Source organism: Pholcus phalangioides, unplaced genomic scaffold (genome assembly GCF_987345545.1).
Source record: "Pholcus phalangioides strain wild (caught in Gottingen) unplaced genomic scaffold, Ppha-v1.0 ptg000014l_1, whole genome shotgun sequence".
NCBI lineage: Eukaryota > Metazoa > Arthropoda > Arachnida > Araneae > Pholcidae > Pholcus > Pholcus phalangioides.
In genome coordinates, this window is record NW_028301607.1 from 7,791,663 (window position 1) to 7,814,668 (window position 23,006).

Consider the following 23,006-nt stretch of genomic DNA (forward strand, 5'->3'; position numbering starts at 1 on the left):
TTTGGCTTTTCGTTTCATGATTTTAGGAGATATTCAGTTGTAAATTTGTGATCGGATCAACAGCGCTCCAAGAGGGCGATTGGGAAAGTCTTTCTGGTAAAGCTTTCAGTCCAAAAATAGATATACGAAAAGCGCATTGTGCCTCTAAAATGCACCTCATAGCTAAAATCCCTATCGTCGTTGTCTTCTGCATCGATCAACATCCAGATTTTTCATCATTAAGGCAAATGCAGGGTTATTCAGAACTTAAGGGTAAAACTGAAATGGTAGATCTTGTCTTGAAAAAAAAAAAAAAAAAGGTTGAAAAGAAGCCTTACTCTTACAAGATTAACACTTGGTTAAATAAAAACAAATCAAAACTAAACACCCAAAACACTAAATACATATGCTTAAAAACTAAAAACATCAATCACGAAACCGATATACATTATACAAATACATAACTATTTTTATTGGGGGGGGGGGGGGGGGGAAATGACTAAGCGGGCTGTATCCTAGAGAATTCTAATAATGAGTGATCAAGAAAATTAGACAATAATGTTTCCCATTATTAAAGGTCGGCAAAATTTATGGAGCCCCACGCTGAAAAACCATAAATCCGTCTATGTCTATGCATAGATAGGCTTCATGTAGCATACAAGATCACCCCCCCCCCCCCTGAATGGAGGTGGTGTCTGGGTGCGTTCTGCCACCTCTGCTAATAGTAAATTTTTTCTACTGAACGGAGGGGAGAGCACGATTCCAGCACAAACCAATTTTAGCTGGAATTGTTACTCTGGTCCTGTAACGAGATTAATTTCCCCCATATTATCGGGTTTTGGGGGAGATGTCACCCTCCCCCCATTTCCGCAACTAGGGGGGCGAGCAGAAGGTGCGGGGGTCTGGTCACTAACTCATATGTAGCCTATATTGGAGGTAGTGGTCTGGTGCCCTGGTCGTTGGATCAGGTAAGGCATGGCCCCCCACATCCTGTAGCGGGGCCCCTAGCCTGGGATTCCTTTGTGGGCCCCTCGGTCAGACATTTAACGGGCCCCCTTCTGTAGTTAATTTATAGCGTGAAAAAGCAAAAAAATTATGATAACCGTCCCGGGCCCCAGGGCTAAAGCCCTGTCAGCCCCCCCCCCCCCATGTGGGGACCATGAGGTAGGGCACTGATGCTGTTTTTTTTCGTTCGAAAATTACGAGCAGGGAAGCACAAAAATGGACTCCCCGCTCAACAGAGTAAATCTTTTAAAATTGGTTTTCTGTGGTTCGCAACTTCAAGGCGCGAATGCGAGCCGATCTTTCTTTCCCTTTAAAAAGTCTCGCCACAGAGAGCAACAGAGATCTACAAATGGTACAAATGTAATTCAAACATTACACTTCGCTCACTTCACTTCTGAAATACAGACGGCAACACTGAAAAGTCAGACACAACACTAGATACGCACTCACTCAGACTGTTAGGTACACGCACACTTATACTTCCGGTACAACTCACTACGTAGTAAATTGCACATAGATGGCGATAGACCTGATTTGTGCTCGGTTTGGAAGAAAGAAAGAAAAAGAGTAAATCTTTTCGTCTATAGTTGCAGCCCTGATCAATCCCATTGCCTAATCTTCTGGATCCGCGCCTGGAATCGAGGGACCCTCAAAAATGCTTGTATAGGACAAAAGGTCCCACGGAATCATTGAAAAGCTTTGACCCCACTATTATTTTCTTACCTTGCTACGTCATGCCCCACAAGGGTAGGGCTGGTTGGGCTCCAGCCTGGACCAAATCTTTTTTTTTTCTCTGTTATAAATTCACTTTAAAGGAAGGGGAGGTCGTCAGAGATCTCAGCCTAGGGGCCTGGATCCGGGATATATGAGCCATGGGCCTCATGCCCAGTAGGGAAAGCTTTGCAACGCCGGGGATGCAGTAAATGGGGAGTGAAAATAATCCCATGGACCACCATCAGGGCCGGATTAACCATTAAGCAAAATAAGCACGTGCTTAGGGCATCAGTACAAGGCTAGAAACAATGGCTGCAGAACTGTTCAGACGCTTTTTTTTACGGAGCTCCTCTTCAACTTCCAAAAGGAGGCATTTTCCTGTTTGTTTTAGCAGCGCTCACTAGTTCCCGCTTTCGCCTACATCGTGAGGTCTCCGATGAGACTAGTCTCAAGATTCTACCAGGAGCAGTTCCTGAAATATCGCCATCATCCCGCCGATGGAAGCTGGACTCCGACAGCGGCCATAGTGTGAATCGGCGAAACGACTTCGAGTGAACTTTGCGCGATCGCTAGTGATTTATATATTGATTTAGAAATATAATCATGTGTGTGTCGATTTCTGATTTCATATTCCGAATCATCTATACGCTAAATTGTGCTGATTCATGTCAAACTCACAGGAGTTTTGCAATTTTTCTGACCGAATTAGGCTTAGTATAGAATCTGTCCCATTTTCTATGGCCGCTTCAACATTGCTACCAAGGCAATGCTTATTCTTTGTTTTCTAAAGGCCTCTCTCATCAGTGTGTTCCCTTGCGTCTCACTGTCGGAACGTGACTCGAGACATTGCTGCCTTTTATAAGACGTGTGACTTTTTCATTACTAACGCTCTTGGCAATCGGAAAGAACAACGACGTACCTCTATAATGACTGGTATGCGGGATAAGACCATTTAAAATAGGTATCTGAGCACTGGTTTATACATAGGAATGAAGACTTTTAGAGCACTGAAGAGAAGTGTAGTAGCAGACGGTGATAATCAGCTGCACACCTTACAATCTTCAATGATGTCGTTAGTAGGGGACAATAGCGGTACTGCAGATCAGACAGAGCAGATGGCCTACTTATTTGCATATTTATTCTTGAAAATCGGATCTCATTGTCATTTGACACCCCGGTGCCAGAAGTGCCGAGATCGGCCCATGCAGTAAGCCAAGTTCTACAGAAGAAGGATATGATTTTTTTGGATCTACATTAGTGGATGAACTGTGTAGTTTCATCCATAGAAGTAAAAGAAATGCTACCAGGTGTAAACTACAAACTTGAGAATGTATCTAAAAGAAAAAATACCCAATATAACGGTGATTCATCAGAAATAAGATACCTATTGGCAGGGTCGCAATTGGATACTTGGTTAGCCGGGGCAACTGCTCATTTAGGCACCCCTCTCGTAATGCTGAAGGATAGGGTAAATTTGTGCCCCCCCCCTTTTGCGATCTGCCTGCTCTCCCCCCCCCCCTGCAACTAGTGTGGGGGGGGGGTTACCCTTGCTTCTTGGTAATATTATGGCCATTCTAACATTCAACGGTTTCTCCTTGGAGTGTTGTTACAGCCTTCATCTCGTGAACCGTTCGTCGTAGTGAGTATGGTTCTAATTTTAAAAATTCTCAAAATGTGACCAGAAATGACCTTGTACGAGTTTTTAGGATGAAAATACAGTGTACACAAAATAAAAAATTTAAATTTTTATATGATATCCCCCCCCCCTCTCCCAACATCCTCTAACTTTCAATTAGACAGTTATTGCTCTTTCTCTTCTGAGCCTAACAAACAAACTACGTATTTTTAACTGCATTATTCCCTGAGATATTTAAATTCAAAAATCGGAGACAATCCGTGGCCCAATGCAAAAAAAAAAAAAAAAAATTGCGGCCCCGCTCTAAAAAACTTTCATGTAGCTGCTCCCCGACTTACAAACTTTTCGAGTTACGAACATAAATCTTGAAGGGGAAATTTTTTTCAGAGAGAAAGAACGCATTTTATTACATTCATTTTTTCATTATTTCAGGAACGCGTTGATGGTCTGGATCGTAATCAAACACGATCCATTGAGAGGGAATGGCATTTGAATTAATTTTACAAAATTCATAAATTACTTATAATAATTAGCGTGGTCCACCTGCTGACCTGACACTTCATCGTGGCTCGAATCATATTGAACAGACACAAATTTCTGTCATACTTTTAAAGCGTTCATGACCTCTTTATCAAATATACGTTGCAATTCGATAACTTTGATCATTTTTCGAATTTTTTATTGCTATTTTTGTTTAATTAATGTAAATTAATAGAAGCAAACGAATCAAGTACTGGAATTCCATGACCCCCACAAGGGTGGGGCTGACAGGCAGAATCGTCTTTAGAGCATCATGGGCCCCCGAGCCAAGGGATTTTTTGGAGGCACCACCTGAAAAATTCAACTACGTCTTGTTTTTCTGAGGCACCTCTTCTCTTGAGGCCCTTCGGGCATGGCCCGGAAAGCATGCGCTAAGACGGCACTGCCTAAAGTTCGCACCAGGCGTCCTCCTTTTTCAGTTTTGAATCTGGCAACCCTATCTGAAGACCACATAATCCGTATTTTCACTTATTTGTTCGATCATCCATTATGGGCGGAGATAAGGGCCCCCCCCCCCCGTATGCGTCAAGGTGCCGTCGACTGATCAAATGTATAAATGTATATATGAATTGACATCATCATCATCGTGCCTCTCTCAGACTTCCCAGTCTATCTCCGCCTAAGTCATCCATATTGTCCGAATTCTTAGGAAAGAGAATTCCAGAATGAAGAAAAGATATAATTCCAAAATTAATGAAAAAGAGATAATTCCAAAATTAATGGAAAAGAGATAATTCCAAAATTAATGGAAAAGAGATAATTCCAAAATTAATGAAAAAGAGATAATTACAAAATTAATGAAAAAGAGATAATTACAAAATTAATGAAAAAGAGATAATTCCAAAATTAATGAAAAAGAGATAATTCCAAAATTAATGAAAAAGATATAATTCCAAAATTAATGGAAAAGAGATGATTCCAGAAACAATGAGATATAATTCCAGCATTAATAAAAGAAATAATTCCAGCATTAATGAAAGAAACAAATCCGGAATTGATGAAAGCAATTATTCCAGAAGTAATGAAAGAAATAATTTAATATTTTTCACCTTTTGTTATATATAGATGAGTTCTCTATCCTCTTTTTTTTTCTTTAAAACCCAATATTTAGAGACCGAACTGTACATTTCTATGGGCAAGTTGCCAGGCGGGAACTTTGTTTTCACCGAGTCACGTGGTTTCCTTGCATGTGATGTCGCTGCCGTCACGGTGGCTGGATGCTCCCTCCTTAAAGCCGGGTTTTCCTAGGAGCAGGTTCCCTGTGCCGCGCGCAACGTCATTCGTCCAGCGCGACACGCCGTCCACTCACCAGTAAGAAAAGCAGCATGACTGTTCCTACAGAGCGCAATACGCCTGACGACAGCGCTTTACGTCGGGCGTGATTGGCCCACTCCTTCTGGAGGAATCAAACGTATCGTGCACCGCGCGGTTTTGCCGATATTCTCTTCACTCTTGCGTGTTTTCTTTTCCTTCCCTTCAAACCGGAGCATGCAGACGACAGAGTAGCTGATGCCAAAGCCATATACTTTATATAGCCGCCCTGATCTGATCCGCCTCCCTAGGAAAACACGAACGCGTAGCGTGATTATGTAACACGTTTCTGTCGGCGCGAAATAGTCTAATTCGGTTCACGCTGCGCAACAAACCTATTCCTAGGAAAACCCGGCTTTAGAGAAGAAATAAAGTTTTATTTATAAACTTACATTTTTCTCCTCAATGGCTCCCTTCAGTAATATAAGCTACATGCAAGCCTCAGAATCTGTCGTCTGCTTCTCTCCAGGTTACTTGTTTTGGACGCCTCCTTGTGTCCTTAGAAAATTACTGAACTGATAGTTCGAACTTCCAGTTCTGTTTGTGAGCTTAGCTTGTAGGGAACCGAACAAACCGACTTCTTGGCTGTCGTCTGCTCATTAAGAGATTTTTCGTTTTGGACGCCTCCTTATGCTCAAATAAAATAACCGAACCTTTAGTTTAAATTTCCAGTTCAGTTTATAAACTTTGTTTATAAGGACCTGAGCGGAATAAAGAATATAGTTTTTTACTTCAAACTTCCTCATCACCACATGAGTCACTTTTAAATTTGAAATTAGATGGCAGCACTATAAAGTGGAGTGTGGAAAAATTCACTTTTTACGATCTCACCTGTCGTCTTCTTGTTTGGAGGTATGTACTTTGTTTTGGATATCTCCTTGGGTCTTGAAAAAATTACTGAACTGGAAGTTTGATCTCGCAGGTCAGTTTATAAGCTTTACTTTGTTTATAAGGAGCAAAGCTGGATGAGAAGAATTTCGTTTTTATACATGAGCTTCCGGGCCATTTTATAAGAAATTTAAACTGGTGGGGCAGTAGAAAAAAAGGGCACTCGAAGCGGAGTAAGTTCCAGTGTGTTCCGTACAAATGACAGGGCAGACAAAAATTTCAAATTTTAAAAGAGGTATATAATATTACATAAAAGGAAATATAACGAAAAGTTTCAAAACCACAACGACATAACAGAAGCTTGGCTCAGAAATGCTAAAAACTGAAAACTCTTCGGAAAAAAAATAATACAGTCGAATCCCGTTATAGCGAAAATCTCGTTTTAACGAACACTTTTCTAATCCCCCCCAAATAAGTTTACATAGGAACAATGCTAGGTAACCTGGAATTCCTTTATAATGAAATTTCGTTTTAACGAAGTGATTCCTCCGGTCTCTTGGCGTTCGTTATAACGGGATTCGACTGTATTATGAGAATGTATGTTTTTTTATACATTCACCATATTGTGAGAAATGTAAAGAGGAGATATAATTTTCGATCCTTTCGATAACTTTACATTACGTGTTTAATTGGTGATATCCATTCAAAAACATACAGTATTTAATGAATAATTTTCGACATAATTCCCATTCCTTACATATTTATAATTAAAGCGTTTCTCGCTCACCCATTCCCTTACTATTTCGCTCACTCGCCCACTCATTCACCCACCCACTCACTCACTAACGGACTCAGTAGCTCGCTCGATGAATCCCGCACTCACCCTCTCGCCCATTCACTCGCTCCCTCACTCAACAGTTTGCTCACTCGCTCACGGACTCAGTAGCTTGCTCGATCACGCGATCATTCACTCGCTCCCTCACTCACCCACTCAGGGACTCAGTAACTCGCTCGCCCACCCACTCGCTCACTCGCCTGTTCACCCATTCACTATTTCAATCGCTCGCGGACTCAGTAGCTCGCTCAGTCACTCCCTCACTCACCCAACCGCCCACTTGTCTACTCACTCGCTCGTTCACTCTTCCACTTGTCCCCTCTCTCACCTGCTCACGGACTCAGTAGATCGCTCGCCCACTCACTCGCTCGCCTGCTCACCCATTCACTATTTCAATCACTCACGGACTCAGTAACTCGCTCAGTCACTCCCTCACTCACCCACCCGCCCTTTTGTCTACTCACTCGCTCGTTCACTCTTCCACTTGTCCCCTCTCTCACCTGCTCACGGACTCAGTAGATCATTCGCCCACTCACTCACCCGTTAACTAACTCACTCGCCCATTCCTCACTCGCTCATTTACCCACTCGCCCACTCACTCGCACTCTGCTCTACCACTCATTTGCCCACAAACTCGCCCGTTCACTCGTCACTCATTCAGTCACTCGCTCACTCGTTCGCCCCTCACTCACGGACTCAGTAGCTCACTCACTCCCTGCCTCACTTAATATTTCACTCGCTCACGGACTCGGTAGCTTCGCGACGAAATGTTGTCAGTGAATTGTTGTCGGTGAATTTTCCGTCGGTGAAATTCCGTAAATCATTCGGCTCGGGGCAGAGTCCCGGTTGACCCAGACTAGTTAAAGGCCCAGGGTCTCATAAATGTGTGATATTAAATCAAACATCTTCACAGCCATTGAACCCGGGTTTTAATTTTCGTCAACAGATAGCAGCAGAAGCATTTTGATTTCATTTAATTACTCAGGGGCTCTCCAACCTGTCACCGCCACCCTCCCCCCCCCCCCTATTTTCTCTTCACAACATATCTTGCTTATTACGTCTCACCTTATCAGAGTGCTATGAAAAGCGACATGTCAAAGCACCCCAGCTTACTGACAAATTTTAAAATAATTAAACGGAAAAAACGCACAAATCTGATTCATCAAGTACACCCAGAAAACTTCTGAATGAGGGTTCCCCAGACTGAAGGAACTCTTGGACACTTGAAACAAGATACATTTTCACTTGTATTCATTTCACCAACATATAAATAAATTCTAGGGCTCCCAATCGAGGGCCCGTCACTCGATTCGCAAATTTTAGCGAAGCCCAGACTGGATTTATCACGGTCTTCCTCTGTTGGAAATTTTACAAAAAAACAATGCGATTCATCCAAGGCTCCCAAAATGAAACCTGTCAACTACCGCATGGGGTCCCTGACCAGGAAGCTTGTTGGACATCCCCTCTGTGAGGGCCACGAAAAATTTTCACTTGTATTCAGTTTACCAACAAATAAATTCCAGGGCCTCAATCAAGGACCCTGGACCCAATTAACAGAATTTTAGAATGCAATTCGTCCAGGGCCCCAAAATGAAGCCTATCAACTTTCACATGGGGCCTCCGACCTGGAAGCTTGTCGGACATTCCCTCTGTGAGGGCCAGGATAAATTTTCATTTATATTCATTTTAACAACAAATAAAATCCAGGGTCCCAACCAATTACCCGGGATCCAATCCGCAGATTTTTAGTGGGAGTGCCAAACTCGATTTATCTCGGGCTACCGCTGTTGCAAATTTTATAATGTTAAACAACAAAAATCATTTACATTCATCCAAGGCTCCAGAAATGAAACCTGTCAACTTTTCCATGGGGGGGGGGGGGGGGGCGACCTGGAGACTTCTCAGACATCCCCCCGTGAGGGCCACGAAAATTTTTTATTTGTATTCATTTTACCAATCAACAAAATCCAGGTCCGCCCAATCAAGAAGCCGGGACCCCAATTCGCAGATTTTTATGGGTGCCCAGAGACTGGATATATCTTGGGCTTCCGCTATTTCAAATATTTCAATGTTAAAGCAGCAAGAAACCATTTTTAGATCCATCAAAGGCCCTTGTAAATGAAACCTTTCAGTTTCTTCATGACGGTAATGCCACGACCTGGGTACCCCAACCGTGTGTGTTGTGAGAGCACAACCCCCCCCCCCCCCCCTTCTCTTCACAACATATCTTGTTTATTTCGTCCAACTTCATCAGAGTGCTATGAAAAGGGACGTGTGAAAGCACCAGCTTACTGAAGAAGCGAATTTTACAATAATAAAGCAACAAAAAACAAATGTGATTCATCAAGTACCCACAGAAAACTTCCCCATGGGGGTCCCCACACTCAATTTCGTTGAATTTTAGAGGAGTCCCAGACTGGATTTATCTCGGGCTACCGACGTGGTGCAAATTTTACAATATTAAACAACAAAAATGAATGAGATTCATCCAGGGACACCCGAAATGAAACTTGTCAACTTCTCCATAGGGGGGCACAACCTGCAGGCTTGTCGGACATCCCCCGCTGCGATCGTCGCGAAAAATTTTCACTTAGATTCATTTTACCAACGAATAAAATCCAGGGCCCCAACTAATTATATGGGACCCAACTCGCATACTTTTAGCGGGGCCCCGTACAGGCTTTATCTGACCACGAAAATTTTTCATTTTTATTACTTTTATAACGAATAAAATCGGGGGCCCCACATATAGTAGCGGGGAACCAATACGCACATTTTTAGTAGGGGACCCAGACTGGATTTATCTCGGGCTTCCACTGTTGCAAATTCTATAACGTTAAACAATAGAAAAGAATGAGATTTATTCAGGGCCCCCAAAATGAAACCTGTAAACATGGGGCATGACTTGGAAGCTTGTCGGGCATCATCCGCTGCGAGTTCAATGAAAAATTATCATTTTTATTTATTTTACCAATGAATAAAACCCAGGGTCCCCAACCAATTACCCGTGACACCAATCTGCATACTTTTAGTGGGGCAAATTTTAAAATTTTAAGCAATTAAAATCAATGAGATTCTTACAGGGGTTCCGAAATGGAACCTGTCAACATTTCCATGGGACCCTGACCTGGAGGCTTGTCGGACAACCCCCTATGACGGTCCCGAAAATTTTTAATTTTTATTAATTTTACAACGAATAAAATCCAGGGCCCCACATCCAGTAGCGGGGACCCATTACGCAGATTTTTAGTGGGGGACCCAGACTGGATTTATTTCGGGCTTCCACTGTTGCAAATTCTACAATGTTAAACAACAGAAAAGAATGAGATTCATCCAGGGCCCCAAAATGAAACCTGTAAACAAGGGGCTCCCCGATTTGGAAGCTTGTTGGTCATTCCCCGCTGCGATTACTATGAAAAATTTTCATTTCTATTCATTTTACCAACGAATAAAATCAAGGGCCCCAACCTGGGCACCAATTCGCATACTTTAGGGCCAATTTCCCAGTCTGGCCTCAGACTGGCTTTATCTCGGGCTACCGATGTTGCAAATTTTGCAATTTTAAGCAATAAAAATCAATGAGATTCGTCCAGGCGGCCCGAAATGGAACCTGTCAACTTTTCCGCAGGGGCCCCCGATCTGGAGGTTTGTCGGGCATCCCCCCCCCCCTGTGAGAGGCGACGAAGATTTTTCGTTTTTATCAATTTCACAACGAATAAAATTGGGGGCCCCCACATCCAGTAGCGGCGACCCAATACGCAAATTTTTAGTGGGGAGCTAATTTATCGTATTTTTCTCGAGCAAATATGGTCAGTTAAGTAATGATGACACTTTAACACATAGGCTGACCATATTTCCTCGAGAGAAATACGGGGCATTGGAATTCCAAATACGGGAAAATACGGGACATCGCCAATTATCGCCGAAACCGAAGAAAGTCGCCAAATATTGTTGAAATAACGGAGAAATCACAATGGCGGGAAATGCAGCATTACTGCTAATTGCAGTGGATAAAAATGAATTCCACGAAAAAAAATTTTCGTCCAAGACAAATGTGGGAGATTCATATACTCATTTATAGTTGCAGTTATCATAATATAATTTATAAGTTGAAAATAATTTCAATCTTTGACTTAAATAAAGAATAAAAATTCAAGTAGGCTTCGTGCAAAATACGGGAAAAACCGGGACACTTTTGCTAAAAAGTCGGGACAGCCAAAAAAAAACAGAAAATACCGGGACTGTCCCGGGAAATACGGGACGTATGGTCATCCTATTAACACATAAAGTCTCAATAGATTCAATAGATGTCATGTAAACAGTTAGCTGTCTGTAACAAATATAAGTAAACAAATTGACCTTTTATCAGTGCCTACAACATATAAAAAGCCCAATACACTTTTTTCAGCTTATGATGATTTTTTAGTATATAAGGACTCGTTAGATGTCACTGAAAACAGTTAGTTGTCTGTAACAAATATAAGTAAACAAATTGACCTTCTACCAGTGCCTACAACATATAAAAATTACTTAATTAATTAAATTACTTATTGTAATGCAATGCTTATGGTATATTATGGCTCGTTGCGTATTATGGTGCTTTACTTGTTACGATATATCGCGTATTGTGCTGTATTTCGGTGCTGCATTGCTTATTTTGTGATTAGTGTGTGTAGTGTATTGGTGCTTTTGCTTATCGTAATGCAGTGCTTATTATTATGTATTGTTGTGCTTTACCTATTGCGATGCATCGCGTATTAGGCTGCATTGCGTATTGTGTGCATTACTTATTTTGCTGTATTGCCAATGATGGTGTATTGCGTTTTGTGATGTATTTCTCATTGTGGTGTACTGCATAGTGGTAGTATTGCGCTTTATTGCCGATGATGGTGCTTTGTGTGTTGAAATTCACCCCGTATAGTGGTACATTTCTTAGTGTGATTCACTGCATAAAGTGATGCGTCCCTTATTGTGTATTGCCTATCCTTGTGTATAACGTATGTATTGCGGTGCATCGAGTGTTATGCTGTATTTATGATGGCAGTGTATTACTTATAGAAATCAGGGTGGGAAACCTGGCACTTTAATGACTATTTTGGTGCACTGTAAATATAATATTAGTCAATTGCTCATTGTTATGCATTACTTATTTGAGTGCATCACGTGCCATATTGCTTACTCTAATGCAGTGCTTATGGTGTATTGCGGGTTCATTGCGTATTGTGGTGCACTGAATATAGATAGTGGTGGATTGCTTATTGCGGTGCTTTGAATATGGTGATGGTGGTGAGGAGCTAATTATTGTGCTGTATTGCCGATGGTGGTGCATTAAGTGCTGTATTGCTTAATGTGGTGCCCTGAATAAAGTGGTGCATTGCTTTTTGCGGTTTCCTGAATAGATAGGGTGCACTACTTATTGTGCTGTATTGCCTATGATGGTTGGTGCATTGCTTATTGTACTGAATCGCCGATGGTGGTGCATTGCATGTTTTATGTGCCATATTTCTTATTGTAGTGCATTGCAAATAATGATGCATTGCGCATTGCAGCGCATTACGGGATGTATTGCTCATTGTAATGCAGTGCTTTTTGCATATATCATGGTGCTTCGCTTATTGCGATACATCGCGTATTGCGGTGAATTACATTTTATGCTGTACTGCGATGCACTGTAAATAATGGTGCACTGCTATTTTGGATGCATTGCGTATTGTAACGCATCGAGTGCTGTATTGCTTATTCTAATGCATTGCTTATTATGGTGCATTGCTGATTGGGGTGCGTTGCGTATTGTTATGCATTATGCATTCATTATGCATTCATTATGCATTATAGTGCATCGCGTGCTGTATTTCTCATTGAAATGCAGTGCTTATTGCGTATTGTGGTGCATTGCGCATTGGGCTGCATTGCTTATTGTGGTGCACTGCAAATAGTTGTGCATCGCCGATTATAGTGCATCGCTTTCTTATCGTATTTCAGTGGTTATGGTGTATTGTGGAGCTTATTGCAATGTACTGTATACTGTATATACTGTATATACTATATTGCGTATTGAGCTGTATTGTGGTGTGTTCTGCGTATTGTTTATGCATTACGTGTTGCAGTGCATCGCGTGCTTTATTGCTTATTATAATGCAGTTCGTATTGCGTATTGTGGTGCATTATGTATTATGGTGTATTGTGGTGCATCGCTGATTGTGGTGCATTGCTATTGTTATGCATGACGTATTCATCGCGTGTTGATGAATCGAGTGCACCGCGTGCTGTATTGCTTAATATAACGCAGTAGTTATTGCTATTGTGCTGTATTGCATATTGCAGTGCACTGCAAATAGTGGTACAATGCTGCTTTTAGTGCATCACATGCTGTATTGCTGCTTATTATAATGCAGTCCGTATTGCGTATTTTGCTGTATTGCGTATTGTGAATTGCTTATTGCGATGCTTCGCTGATTGTAGCGCATTGCTGATTTTTGAGGTTGCGTACTGTTATACGTTACGTATTGTAGTGCATGCGTGCTGTATTGCTTATGGCGTATTGTGGTACATTGCTTAATGCTTTATTGTGCTTTGCTTAATGCTTTATTGTGCTTTGCTTAATGCTTTATTGTGCTTTGCTTAATGCTTTATTGTGCTTTGCTTAATGCTTTATTGTGCTTTGCTTAATGCTTTATTGTGCTTTGCTTAATGCTTTATTGTGCTTTGCTTAATGCGATACATCGCGTATTGCGTATTGTGATGGATTGCATATTATACTGTATTGCTTATTGTGGTGCTTTGCAAACAGTGGTGCATTACTGGTTGTAATGCATTGCGTATTGTAGGGCATCGCGTGCTGCATTGCTTAATTTAATCAGTGCTTATTGCGTATTGAGGGTGTATTGCTTATTGCGGCGTACTGCAAATAGTGGTGTCTTCCATATTGTAGTGCATCGCATGCTGTAATTTCTAATAGCAACGCAGTACTTATTGCGTATTGTGGTGCATTGCTAATTATTGTGCTTTGCTTAATGCGATACATTGCGTACTCTGGCACATTGCATATTGCGCTGTTTTGCTTATCGCAATGCAGTGTTCATTATTATGTATTGTGGTGCATTGCATATTATTGCCATAATATGCAATGCACCACAATACATAATAATGAACACTGCATTCTTTGCTTATTGCGATGCATCGCTTATTTTGGTGCATTCCTTATCATGGTGCACTACTTATTTTGCTGTATTGCCGATGGTGGTGCCTTGCGTTTTGTGGTGCACTGCATATAGTGGTAGTATTGTGCTTTATTGCCGATGATAGTGTTTGCATGTTGAGATTCACCGCATATTTTATAATGACATTGTATAATATTTTATCATGTGTATATATTGATTATAATTTTTGTTAATTGCATTTTTAATTGGGTTGCTATTTTTTTTTAATATATGACATCCATATTTTTATGGGCATCTTTTTCTCAGCTACCTCGTTGGGCATTTTGCCTGTTGTGGTGTTGTATTTGTATTTGTATATAGTGGTGCATTCCTTATTGTGATGCATTGCATATAGTGGTGCATTACTCATTGTATATTGTGTATTGCCTATCGTTGTGTATAACGTATCTATTGCGGTGCAACGAGTATTATGCTGTATTTATGATGGCAATGCATTACTTATTTGGCTGTATTGCCGATGGTGATGCATTGCGTTTTGCGCTGAATTTCTCATTGTTGTCCGCTGCATATAGTAGTAGTATTGGGCTTTACCTTTACCTTAGTCTCACGACCTTTCTTTGTTTTGTTCATATTCAGATAACTTTTAAGAATAATGTGAAAGTTAAATAAAAATTATGGGAGAATCGCGGCTAAATAAAAACTATGCTGTGATTCCGTCTGTCGAAAGTCGTATAAACGGGGGGGGGAGGGGGAGGGGGGTTCTCTCTCTCTCTCTCTACTGTATTTTTTTTTTCTTCGTTTCCCCTCTGTTCGGATGTGGAGACCACCCCATGTCCAAATAATTTGAATGGTTTTGTGCTACTACACTGATGTATCTATCTATATTGTGCTCTAAAATAGAATAAATAGAAGGGACAACTAGAGGTTTGGTCCGCTGTGTCAAGCAAGCATTTTGGCACAATCTTGTAATGTTGAAATAGAGTTGGAAATAATTCAGAAAAGAAACCATAATCGGTATTCTTAACTAGGGACGGTTTTTTGGCCGTGTGACCTGCGCGGTTGTATGGGGCACCGGATCAGGTGCGGATCTAGGTCGATGTGTCGGGAGAAGCGAATTGTGTTCGTTGGATCGTCCCGCATTTTACGGGACAGGAAAACTTTCCAATATTATTCGTTCGCCCCCACCCCTGGATCCGTCCCTGAGCTAAGGCAGACATCTTTAGCTGCTATGAATGAAGCAGAGGTGAATATCTTCAGCTGCGAATTGAGCAGAGGCAGAAATATTAATCTTTTAACAAATTTTTCATAAGAATTTTTAATCAAGAAAAGTACAGAGATCAAGCTGTATTTGGGGATGGAAAAACCATTAATATTTAACATTGTAATTTCAAATCTAGAATCAAAACACTGAAAGGAAAATTTAAGACGCGTTGAGTTAAGAAGCAAATAATGTGGGGAAAAGAAACCTTTTTGATTGAGGGTCCATTTCTTTCTCTCTCTCTCTCCCCTCGATTAAAGTGGTGACATGAGCTCATCTCTACTAAGTATAGACACAAATTTGGTACGTAGCATTAGTTTTAAAGATGTTATCAAAGACTTTGAACTCGAAAAAGTTGGAGAAAGCTTTTAAATGAATAAAGTGAGTGCTCAGAGAAATATACAGATCATATATTCAACCTTAGACACAGTCACGGATCCACAGCGAAGAGTCAGGAGGGGTGGCTAATTGTGTAAGATTGTAGGATTGTCCCGTATTTTACGGGACAGTCCAAGTTTTATCATTCTATCCGGATAATGGGAGGGGTGATTACTCCCCACCCTACTTCTGAAATACAATTGTTCCATTAATTTTTTTTTCCATTGATAGATTCGACATTGTGTAAAATATACGTATAAAGGGGGGGGGGGGGCACCAAAACCATTTAAGTGCTTAGGGCCTTCAAACATCTTAATTCGGCCCTGGTGCCCTGTAAGGAAAGTTTTGCAACACCGAAGAAATATACGCGAAACTGTGAAATACAACGTGGATGCAATGAATAGTGAATGAACATAATCTCATGGACCACCATGGAATAAGTGCTCACCGACCGCGCACCCCCCCCCCCCCCCCCATATACGGGAAATTCATCGCCAGCAATTCATCACCACGCAATTGACCGACCATAATTCATAGTCACAGAATTCATGATTGCAGATGACAGCACTACACATAGCAAGCATTACACAGAAAAACAAACTTCACGGAAGGTTCACTATACGTAACACACACACTCCAACATGTATCCATTCGTTAGAAGTTCCGCAAAGGAATATGAACGAGGTGCATGTCTGGTTTAGTAGTCCTAAGACATAAATTCACCGCCACGCAATTCACCATTACGCAATTCACCATTACGCAATTCATCGTTACACAACTAATTCACCGCCACGCAATTTACCGCCATGCAATTCATCATCACGCAATTTATTGCCATGAAATTCCGCACCGTTCGATTCATCGCCATGCAATTCACTGAAAGGAAAACTTACAGCTGGAAAAATTCACAGACAAAGTGATATACGGAATGAGTGGATGAGCAAAGCAAGTCAGTGAGTGATTTGAATCACTCATACGGTCACTCACGCATTCACCCAGTCAGTCATATTTCTCATTCGATCACACACAGAGGCATATTAAGAGGGCACCATGGGCACCCGGGCAAGACCCCATAAAGAAGAGAGTGAAAGAAAGAACTCTTCTTTAGGGGGTGGTGACTCGGGCCAAGTGATTTTGTTTTTTGAAGCCTAGACCAGTCCTTACATGCATACTCAGAGCCGCAACTAGAAGCTTGGATAGCAGGGGCAAACATGCATTTTGGCGCCTCCTCGTAATGTTAAAAGGGAGGTAAAAGTGTGAAATTTGCGCCTCTTTTGGTGGAGCGCCCGGGGAAGTAGATCCGCCTGCTCCCCCCCCCCCCGCCCTCCTAGTTGCGGCCCTGTGCATACTCCTCAACAATTCAACTACATCTCATTTTTGTGAGGCTCCCGGGCCGTGCCCGGATGGGCCCGCGCGTGGAGACTGCACTGCTCACACATCCACTCATATGCTAAATCGATCGGTCGTTCACTTATATGGCGACGAACTGTTGTCGGTGAATTTGCCCAGCGGTGATTTTTCGTCGGTGAACTTTTCCTGCGGTGAATTTTCACGTCAATGAACTTTTCCTACGGTCAATTTTTATGTAAATGAATTGCGTAGCGTTGAATAGTTGGTGAATTATCCGTAAATCCTGACCCCCCCCCCCTCCCCCACGGACAACAGGTTGGAAATCACTGAAATAAAATAAAAAAATGAGATCCCATCTGGCTCTCATCCTCAAGTCCATCTTCTGCAACTCCACAGGAGAAAATTTTCATAAACAAACCCAAAACCGTCAACTTTAATAAGCATGGAATTATTAATTTATTTTTCTGTAAACACAGAAAGCACAAAAAAAAAAAACTTTTAAAATCCATAAACAAACACGAATTTTAGTACAAATGTTTTGGCAACACCGGAGTCGACTCTTTAATTTCCAGACAACCCACCGGCGATCGTGTTTGGACATGAAATTCAAACTACCATCATCATCACCAGCGCGGTGAGTTGGAGTTTTTCCGTACTTTAGCCACAGACGAGTGAAGAGTCCTCGCTTTATGAGTCATCTTATGTTTGATCAACGACAACTTTATCGTTTTTACTCTCAATCAGGGGATTTCGTCCCCGATCACCGTAAGTTTTATTACTTTATCGTTTTGTTTGTTTACTTTTCCCTCTTTGCGGTTTCTCTCTATTTCGAGACACATTTCGACATCTCTTTGTGGTTAGACACCGGGCTGATGCAACAGTTGTGTTGATTGTCCATTGTGTTTGTTTGTGGCTTCAATGCAGCTGCTTACTTCCTATAAACATAAAAATACTATTTTAATTGTTTTTTCTTTTGTATTTGTTTTGGTTAGCTTTATTTCTGCGTGGGAAAATGGAGCAATTTCGCTAGGTGCCTCCCCCCCCCCCATTGTTTAGCCTTCCCCCCCCCCCCCCCACACTTCTTAATTTAACTTTGCAAAGTACATCTTTGATCATGGTGGACATTAATGCATGCTTTGTCCAGGGCCACCATTAAGTTTGTTAAATTGTGCATCATTTTTTAATACTCAAATATTATTTGTCATCTCTATTATTATGATGATGCATTGTGCTAGATGCTTGGGGATGATTTCATTGTCTCCCCTCCCCATTGATTTAACATACATTTTTGATCTTGGTATCCTGTGCTTTGTCCTAGGAAGCCTGAATGTGCTTGTGTTATATGCCTGATAATTAAATGCAAGTTGGGAAAGTTGAGTTGAGTTGCCCATTCTCCCCTCACACAGCACTAACTCAAAAAAAAAAAAAAACTCAAAGCCTGAGTGAAAAAACAATGCAGTGTTTAGTTCACTTTATCTCTGTAAACCCAGGGTAGAAGGGGGGGGGGAAGAAATAGATTTTTAGCAATTCTTAGCAGCAAAGAAGTTGATCTCTTATTATAATTGTAAATAGTTATACATTATTATTTATGCCAGAAAGGGGGATAAATAGAGAAAAAGTATGGTACATCCATAGTTCCCACACATCCTTGAGCAGTGTCTCTAGGCTACTTTATCACATCAACTCCGGTCATATACCATTTCATATCCCGGAAGGGACAGAGCCTGGGTCGTGGTCTGGTCTGATGGTCATATACCATTCAGCACGGCCCAAACCACAAGGATAAAAGGCTTGCATCCCGGGAGGGACAGAGCCTGGGTCCCGTCTGGTCTGACGGTCATATTCTGTCATATGGAAATATCCAACCAGTGGAGTTGGGTGGGAAATTAAGGCACCATATATTGGTGATCACCCCAAGCCCAGTGGATAAATAACTTATTTCTGATGTTCTTTGCCTGGATTTGAACCTGTGGACCTTGACAGTAACCTTCATAGTGGAAGATGAGCATCTTACCAATGCACCACTCGGGTTCAAGGTCCCTATCTTTAGCAGATCCACAAACCAGACTTTTCACTGGCTCGTCTATAGTGAATTTATAACATGAAAAAAAAATGATGGTAATTGTCCCGGGACTGAGCCATGGGTACATCCATGCATTGAAAATAACGTTCATCGTGCATTATTCATTACGGCCAACAGGAATAAAATTCCTTGCATTCTACAGAATTAGGAAAGACTTACCAGCAATTAATAAATCAGCTGATTATCTGCGAGTCCTGATGAGTGACTGCATAATAACAATCCTTCAGATAAGTCAAATTCACACACACACACGTTGTAAATATCCATTATTTCAAGCAAGTGGTAGTTCTATAAGATGAAGGAGCTTTATTTCGATAATAGTGGACCATATTGCTACAGTACTGAGAGGGAAATTTTTTCTGTTTATCCTGGGGGGGGGGGAGAATGGAATTATTCATGGAATCTATGTTCAGTTCCATAACTACTAGGCAGATGCAACCAGCACACCCGCACAGGGCCCACTTGGAGGGAGCCCAGAATGGGCCTAAATGCAAATTCTTGCACAGGGTATAGGAATAGCTAGTTACAGCACTGCCTATAAATTTATATTACACACATTCCGATCAAGGAAGATTATGGGGGGAAGGTGGACTGGCAATCAAATAAAAGTTCAATCCAATGTGTGGTCACCTCATCATTCAAGATAGACAGATGGAAACACGAAGAAATACTATGGAAGTTCCAGAACCACTGCCTCATAGGCTCCATAGATGGGACGGCGACTGTACTTTATATTTTCTTTGGTACGCTCATTGCACTTATTGAATGTGCGGGAATGGAAAGTCAACCTTTTTGTTTCTTCATATCCTGTTTATTATTAAATGGTACAATTTATATGTTTTAAGTTACAGTGAAACCTGCATAAAACGGAACATCAACAGACTGAAATAATATTCTGCTTTGACAGATTTCCATTTTATAAAGGTGCAAATAAAAGCACTAATCATTGAACAGACTATATTTTGATTCCTTTTAAGACAGGCTTCCATCTCACACAGGGATCGTCTTAGACAGATTTCCCTGTTATATTTTTTTTTACCCGATTCTTTTTGAGTCGCCCTGTGTGATATCTGAATCTTGTATTGATTAATCATTTTTAAGTGACAGATCTTGTCATTTTTCAAATGCAGCGTTTTATAATGAAGTAGGGTTTCCAGCTCCTTGGAAAGTCTGGGAAATAAAAAAATAGTCCACAAAATATGATGATATTTGAAGTCAGAAAAAAATTCTGTGACGGGAAAAAACAAACAAAACATTTGTAAGATTATGATTTGAATTATTCAGTCAACACATGTTATAATGACTCATGTTATAGTGATCATTCCATTAATGTAACTGGCAGGATAAGTTTCAAATATTTTCCTATAATTATGTAGTCTCAGTGGCATATTTGCAGGGCAGCTTGAAAGAATAGAGGCCTCGGCAGCAATTTTAGAGGGTGCAGCAGATTTGAAGAATGGGTGGCCAAAAAAATTAGTAGAATGAGAGAAGGGTGGCAAAATTTGTTTTACTGTAAATAAATCCTCTGCTGAGACAGTAAGAGACTAGCTCAGTGAGTGGTCAAAAGAGTGACCTTGAGAGTTTGAAAGCACGAGTGAGCGAAAGGGTGACTTAGAGCATGATCAAGCATGTGAATGACTTAAAGAGTGACCTACAGAGCCAGGGACCAGGTCAGTGAGTGACCTAGAACATGTTGCAAGTATGTGAATGACCAAAAGATAACAAAGAGCATGTGTAAACGATCGTAAGAGTAACCAAAGAACTATGTCAGCGAGCAACTAAAAGAATGATCTAGAGCATGCGCAAGTATGTGAATGACTAACAATGTGCAAGCATGTGAGTGATCACCAAAACAGTGTGCAAACATGTGAATGACTAAAAGAGTAACTTATAAAGCATGTAAGCATGCGTGACCAAAAAAAAAGTGATTTAAAGGCACAGGTGTACTTGCAGGAGTGGAGGGAAACCAAGCAGAGGTTATATATATATAACACAGGGTAGCATATTCGAGATAAGAGTTATCAAGAAAATTACTAGAAGTGCTGCAAAACTATAAATGCGCCTCTGAGGCCTATTTATATGTCTTTCTTTCAGTATAGCCTTGGCTTTCAATGAAACAATGGGGGTCATTGTAGCAAGCATCAATAGATTTCACTTGGTGTAAATGTCTCATATTGTTGCAGGGCAAACGAAGGTTTTCCGTTACAGATTCAGTGTTTGTTGTGCATTCAAAACTTGGTTGGATCATCACGGGAGCAGTGTCCTCAGATAAATGGAAATTAGAATCGGCTGTACTCATTCAGTTAATTGCATCGAGTCTAATACTGATAAGTGTTTGAAAAAATTCTGGGAGTTTGTGTCTGATGTGAATAAACAAGGGTTTTTAATAAGCACAGGGAGTCAAACTCAAAATAATAATAAACTTTTAATAAACACAAAATGAAGGGACTTACAGCTCCTTAAGGCATGACCACACACACTCGCAGTTATGAAAACAGGCGACAACGTCACAAGAATATCATCTGCAATGAAACAGGTACTCTCTCAAACAGAGAAGATGGATAGATTGCAACTTCCCCCCCCCCCCCCATAATGTTACATTTTGCCTTGTCTAGATCGATGGCAACTACTTCTAAAAGGCTGCTAAAATTTGTGGATTAGGTGGAGTTCTGAATTATTATCCAGACTCCAATAGAGGCGCAAGTGGTGGTGTGCGACCAAGGATGTACAAGTAGGAGATCTTGTGCTCATAAGGAATGAATTGGAGTCTCCACTGCAATGGAAGTTAGCCAGGATTATGGAAACATACACGGGAAGAGTTCGAGCTTTGTCTGTAGTCTGTACACACTTCGTTGAGTGCTTTCAAAAGGCTTGTATCCCTATAGTTAGCATATCTTTGATGTATTCAAGATATGCTTTCATTTCCAGTGGATTGATACAAGTGCGATGAACCAGAGGGTTCATGGGTGGGTGTATATTAGAGCATACTTAGAACATTATCAGAGGAAAAAAAAGAAGTTGTAATAGAGAAAACTATCCATCTTGTCTGCTGCTCATCTGCAATGAAACACATAATCTCAAGCCATTACATTACCCATTTACATTTTATTGCAGGTGATATTCTGGTGACGTTGCCTGCTCTTTGTCAGTGTATGCAGGGCCATCTTAAGAGCATGGTGGGCCCCCGGGCCAAGTGATTTTTTTGAGGGCCTATCTAAAAAATTTCAACCCCTTCTGATTTTTGTGAGGCCCTCTCCTCTTGAGGCCCCCGGGCCGTGCCTGGGTAGGCCCATGCGTTAAGACAGAACTGAGTGTACATTGTTGTCTTCTGTTTTTGTCAGTGCGTGTGGGCGATGAGATGTCATGTCTTGAGAAGCTGCAACTCTGCCACCTTTTAATTGGCGGTTATTGAATTTTTTATGTTTTTTAAATGAGCTCAACTTTCTGTGCTTAAAACCCTACACCTGGGTAAGGATTTTGCAGATTTATTTATTTCTTCCTGGGTATTACTAGGGAAAATTTTTACGTTTTCTTTCAGGAAAATGATCGAGGAGATTTCACTGGATACCCAGTGAAAAGGCTATGGTTTAGAAAGATAAGGGCACCAAATTCTTGGTGCTTTGAATAACGGCTGTGAATTTTGTGACTGAGTTGTTGGAAATATCATTGCTATTTTTACTGGTTGACGCTCTTACATCACTTATGAAAAGAGTTTTGCAATAACATAATCTCTCATTGCAGGCTTGGAGAAATGCAAGAGGAAATTAAGAGTTCGCAGGAAGTTTCTGATTGCTCCTTACCCCTTTCGCAAGAAGATTTCGAAGGATACTTTACAAGCTCCATAGGGTAAACTCGCAAATTGTCTTTCGCAGTAATTTCCTTGAAATTTATTATTGTACTATTGTAATCCTCCAATACAGAATATGCCG

The 23,006-nt window shown here is 41.1% G+C and overlaps 1 protein-coding gene across 1 annotated transcript in view; it reads left to right on the top strand.

Moving 5' to 3' along the window:
• The first annotated feature begins 17,583 nt into the window (after window positions 1-17,583).
• LOC149078074 (uncharacterized) overlaps window positions 17,584-23,006 on the top strand; it is a 44,402-nt gene continuing 38,979 nt past the window's right edge. The window contains exons 1-2 of the mRNA XM_089241664.1: window positions 17,584-17,759; window positions 22,819-22,923. Of these exons, the coding sequence (XP_089097790.1) occupies window positions 22,829-22,923 (95 nt within the window). The 5' untranslated portion in view covers window positions 17,584-17,759; window positions 22,819-22,828. The remainder of the gene's footprint in view (window positions 17,760-22,818; window positions 22,924-23,006) is intronic.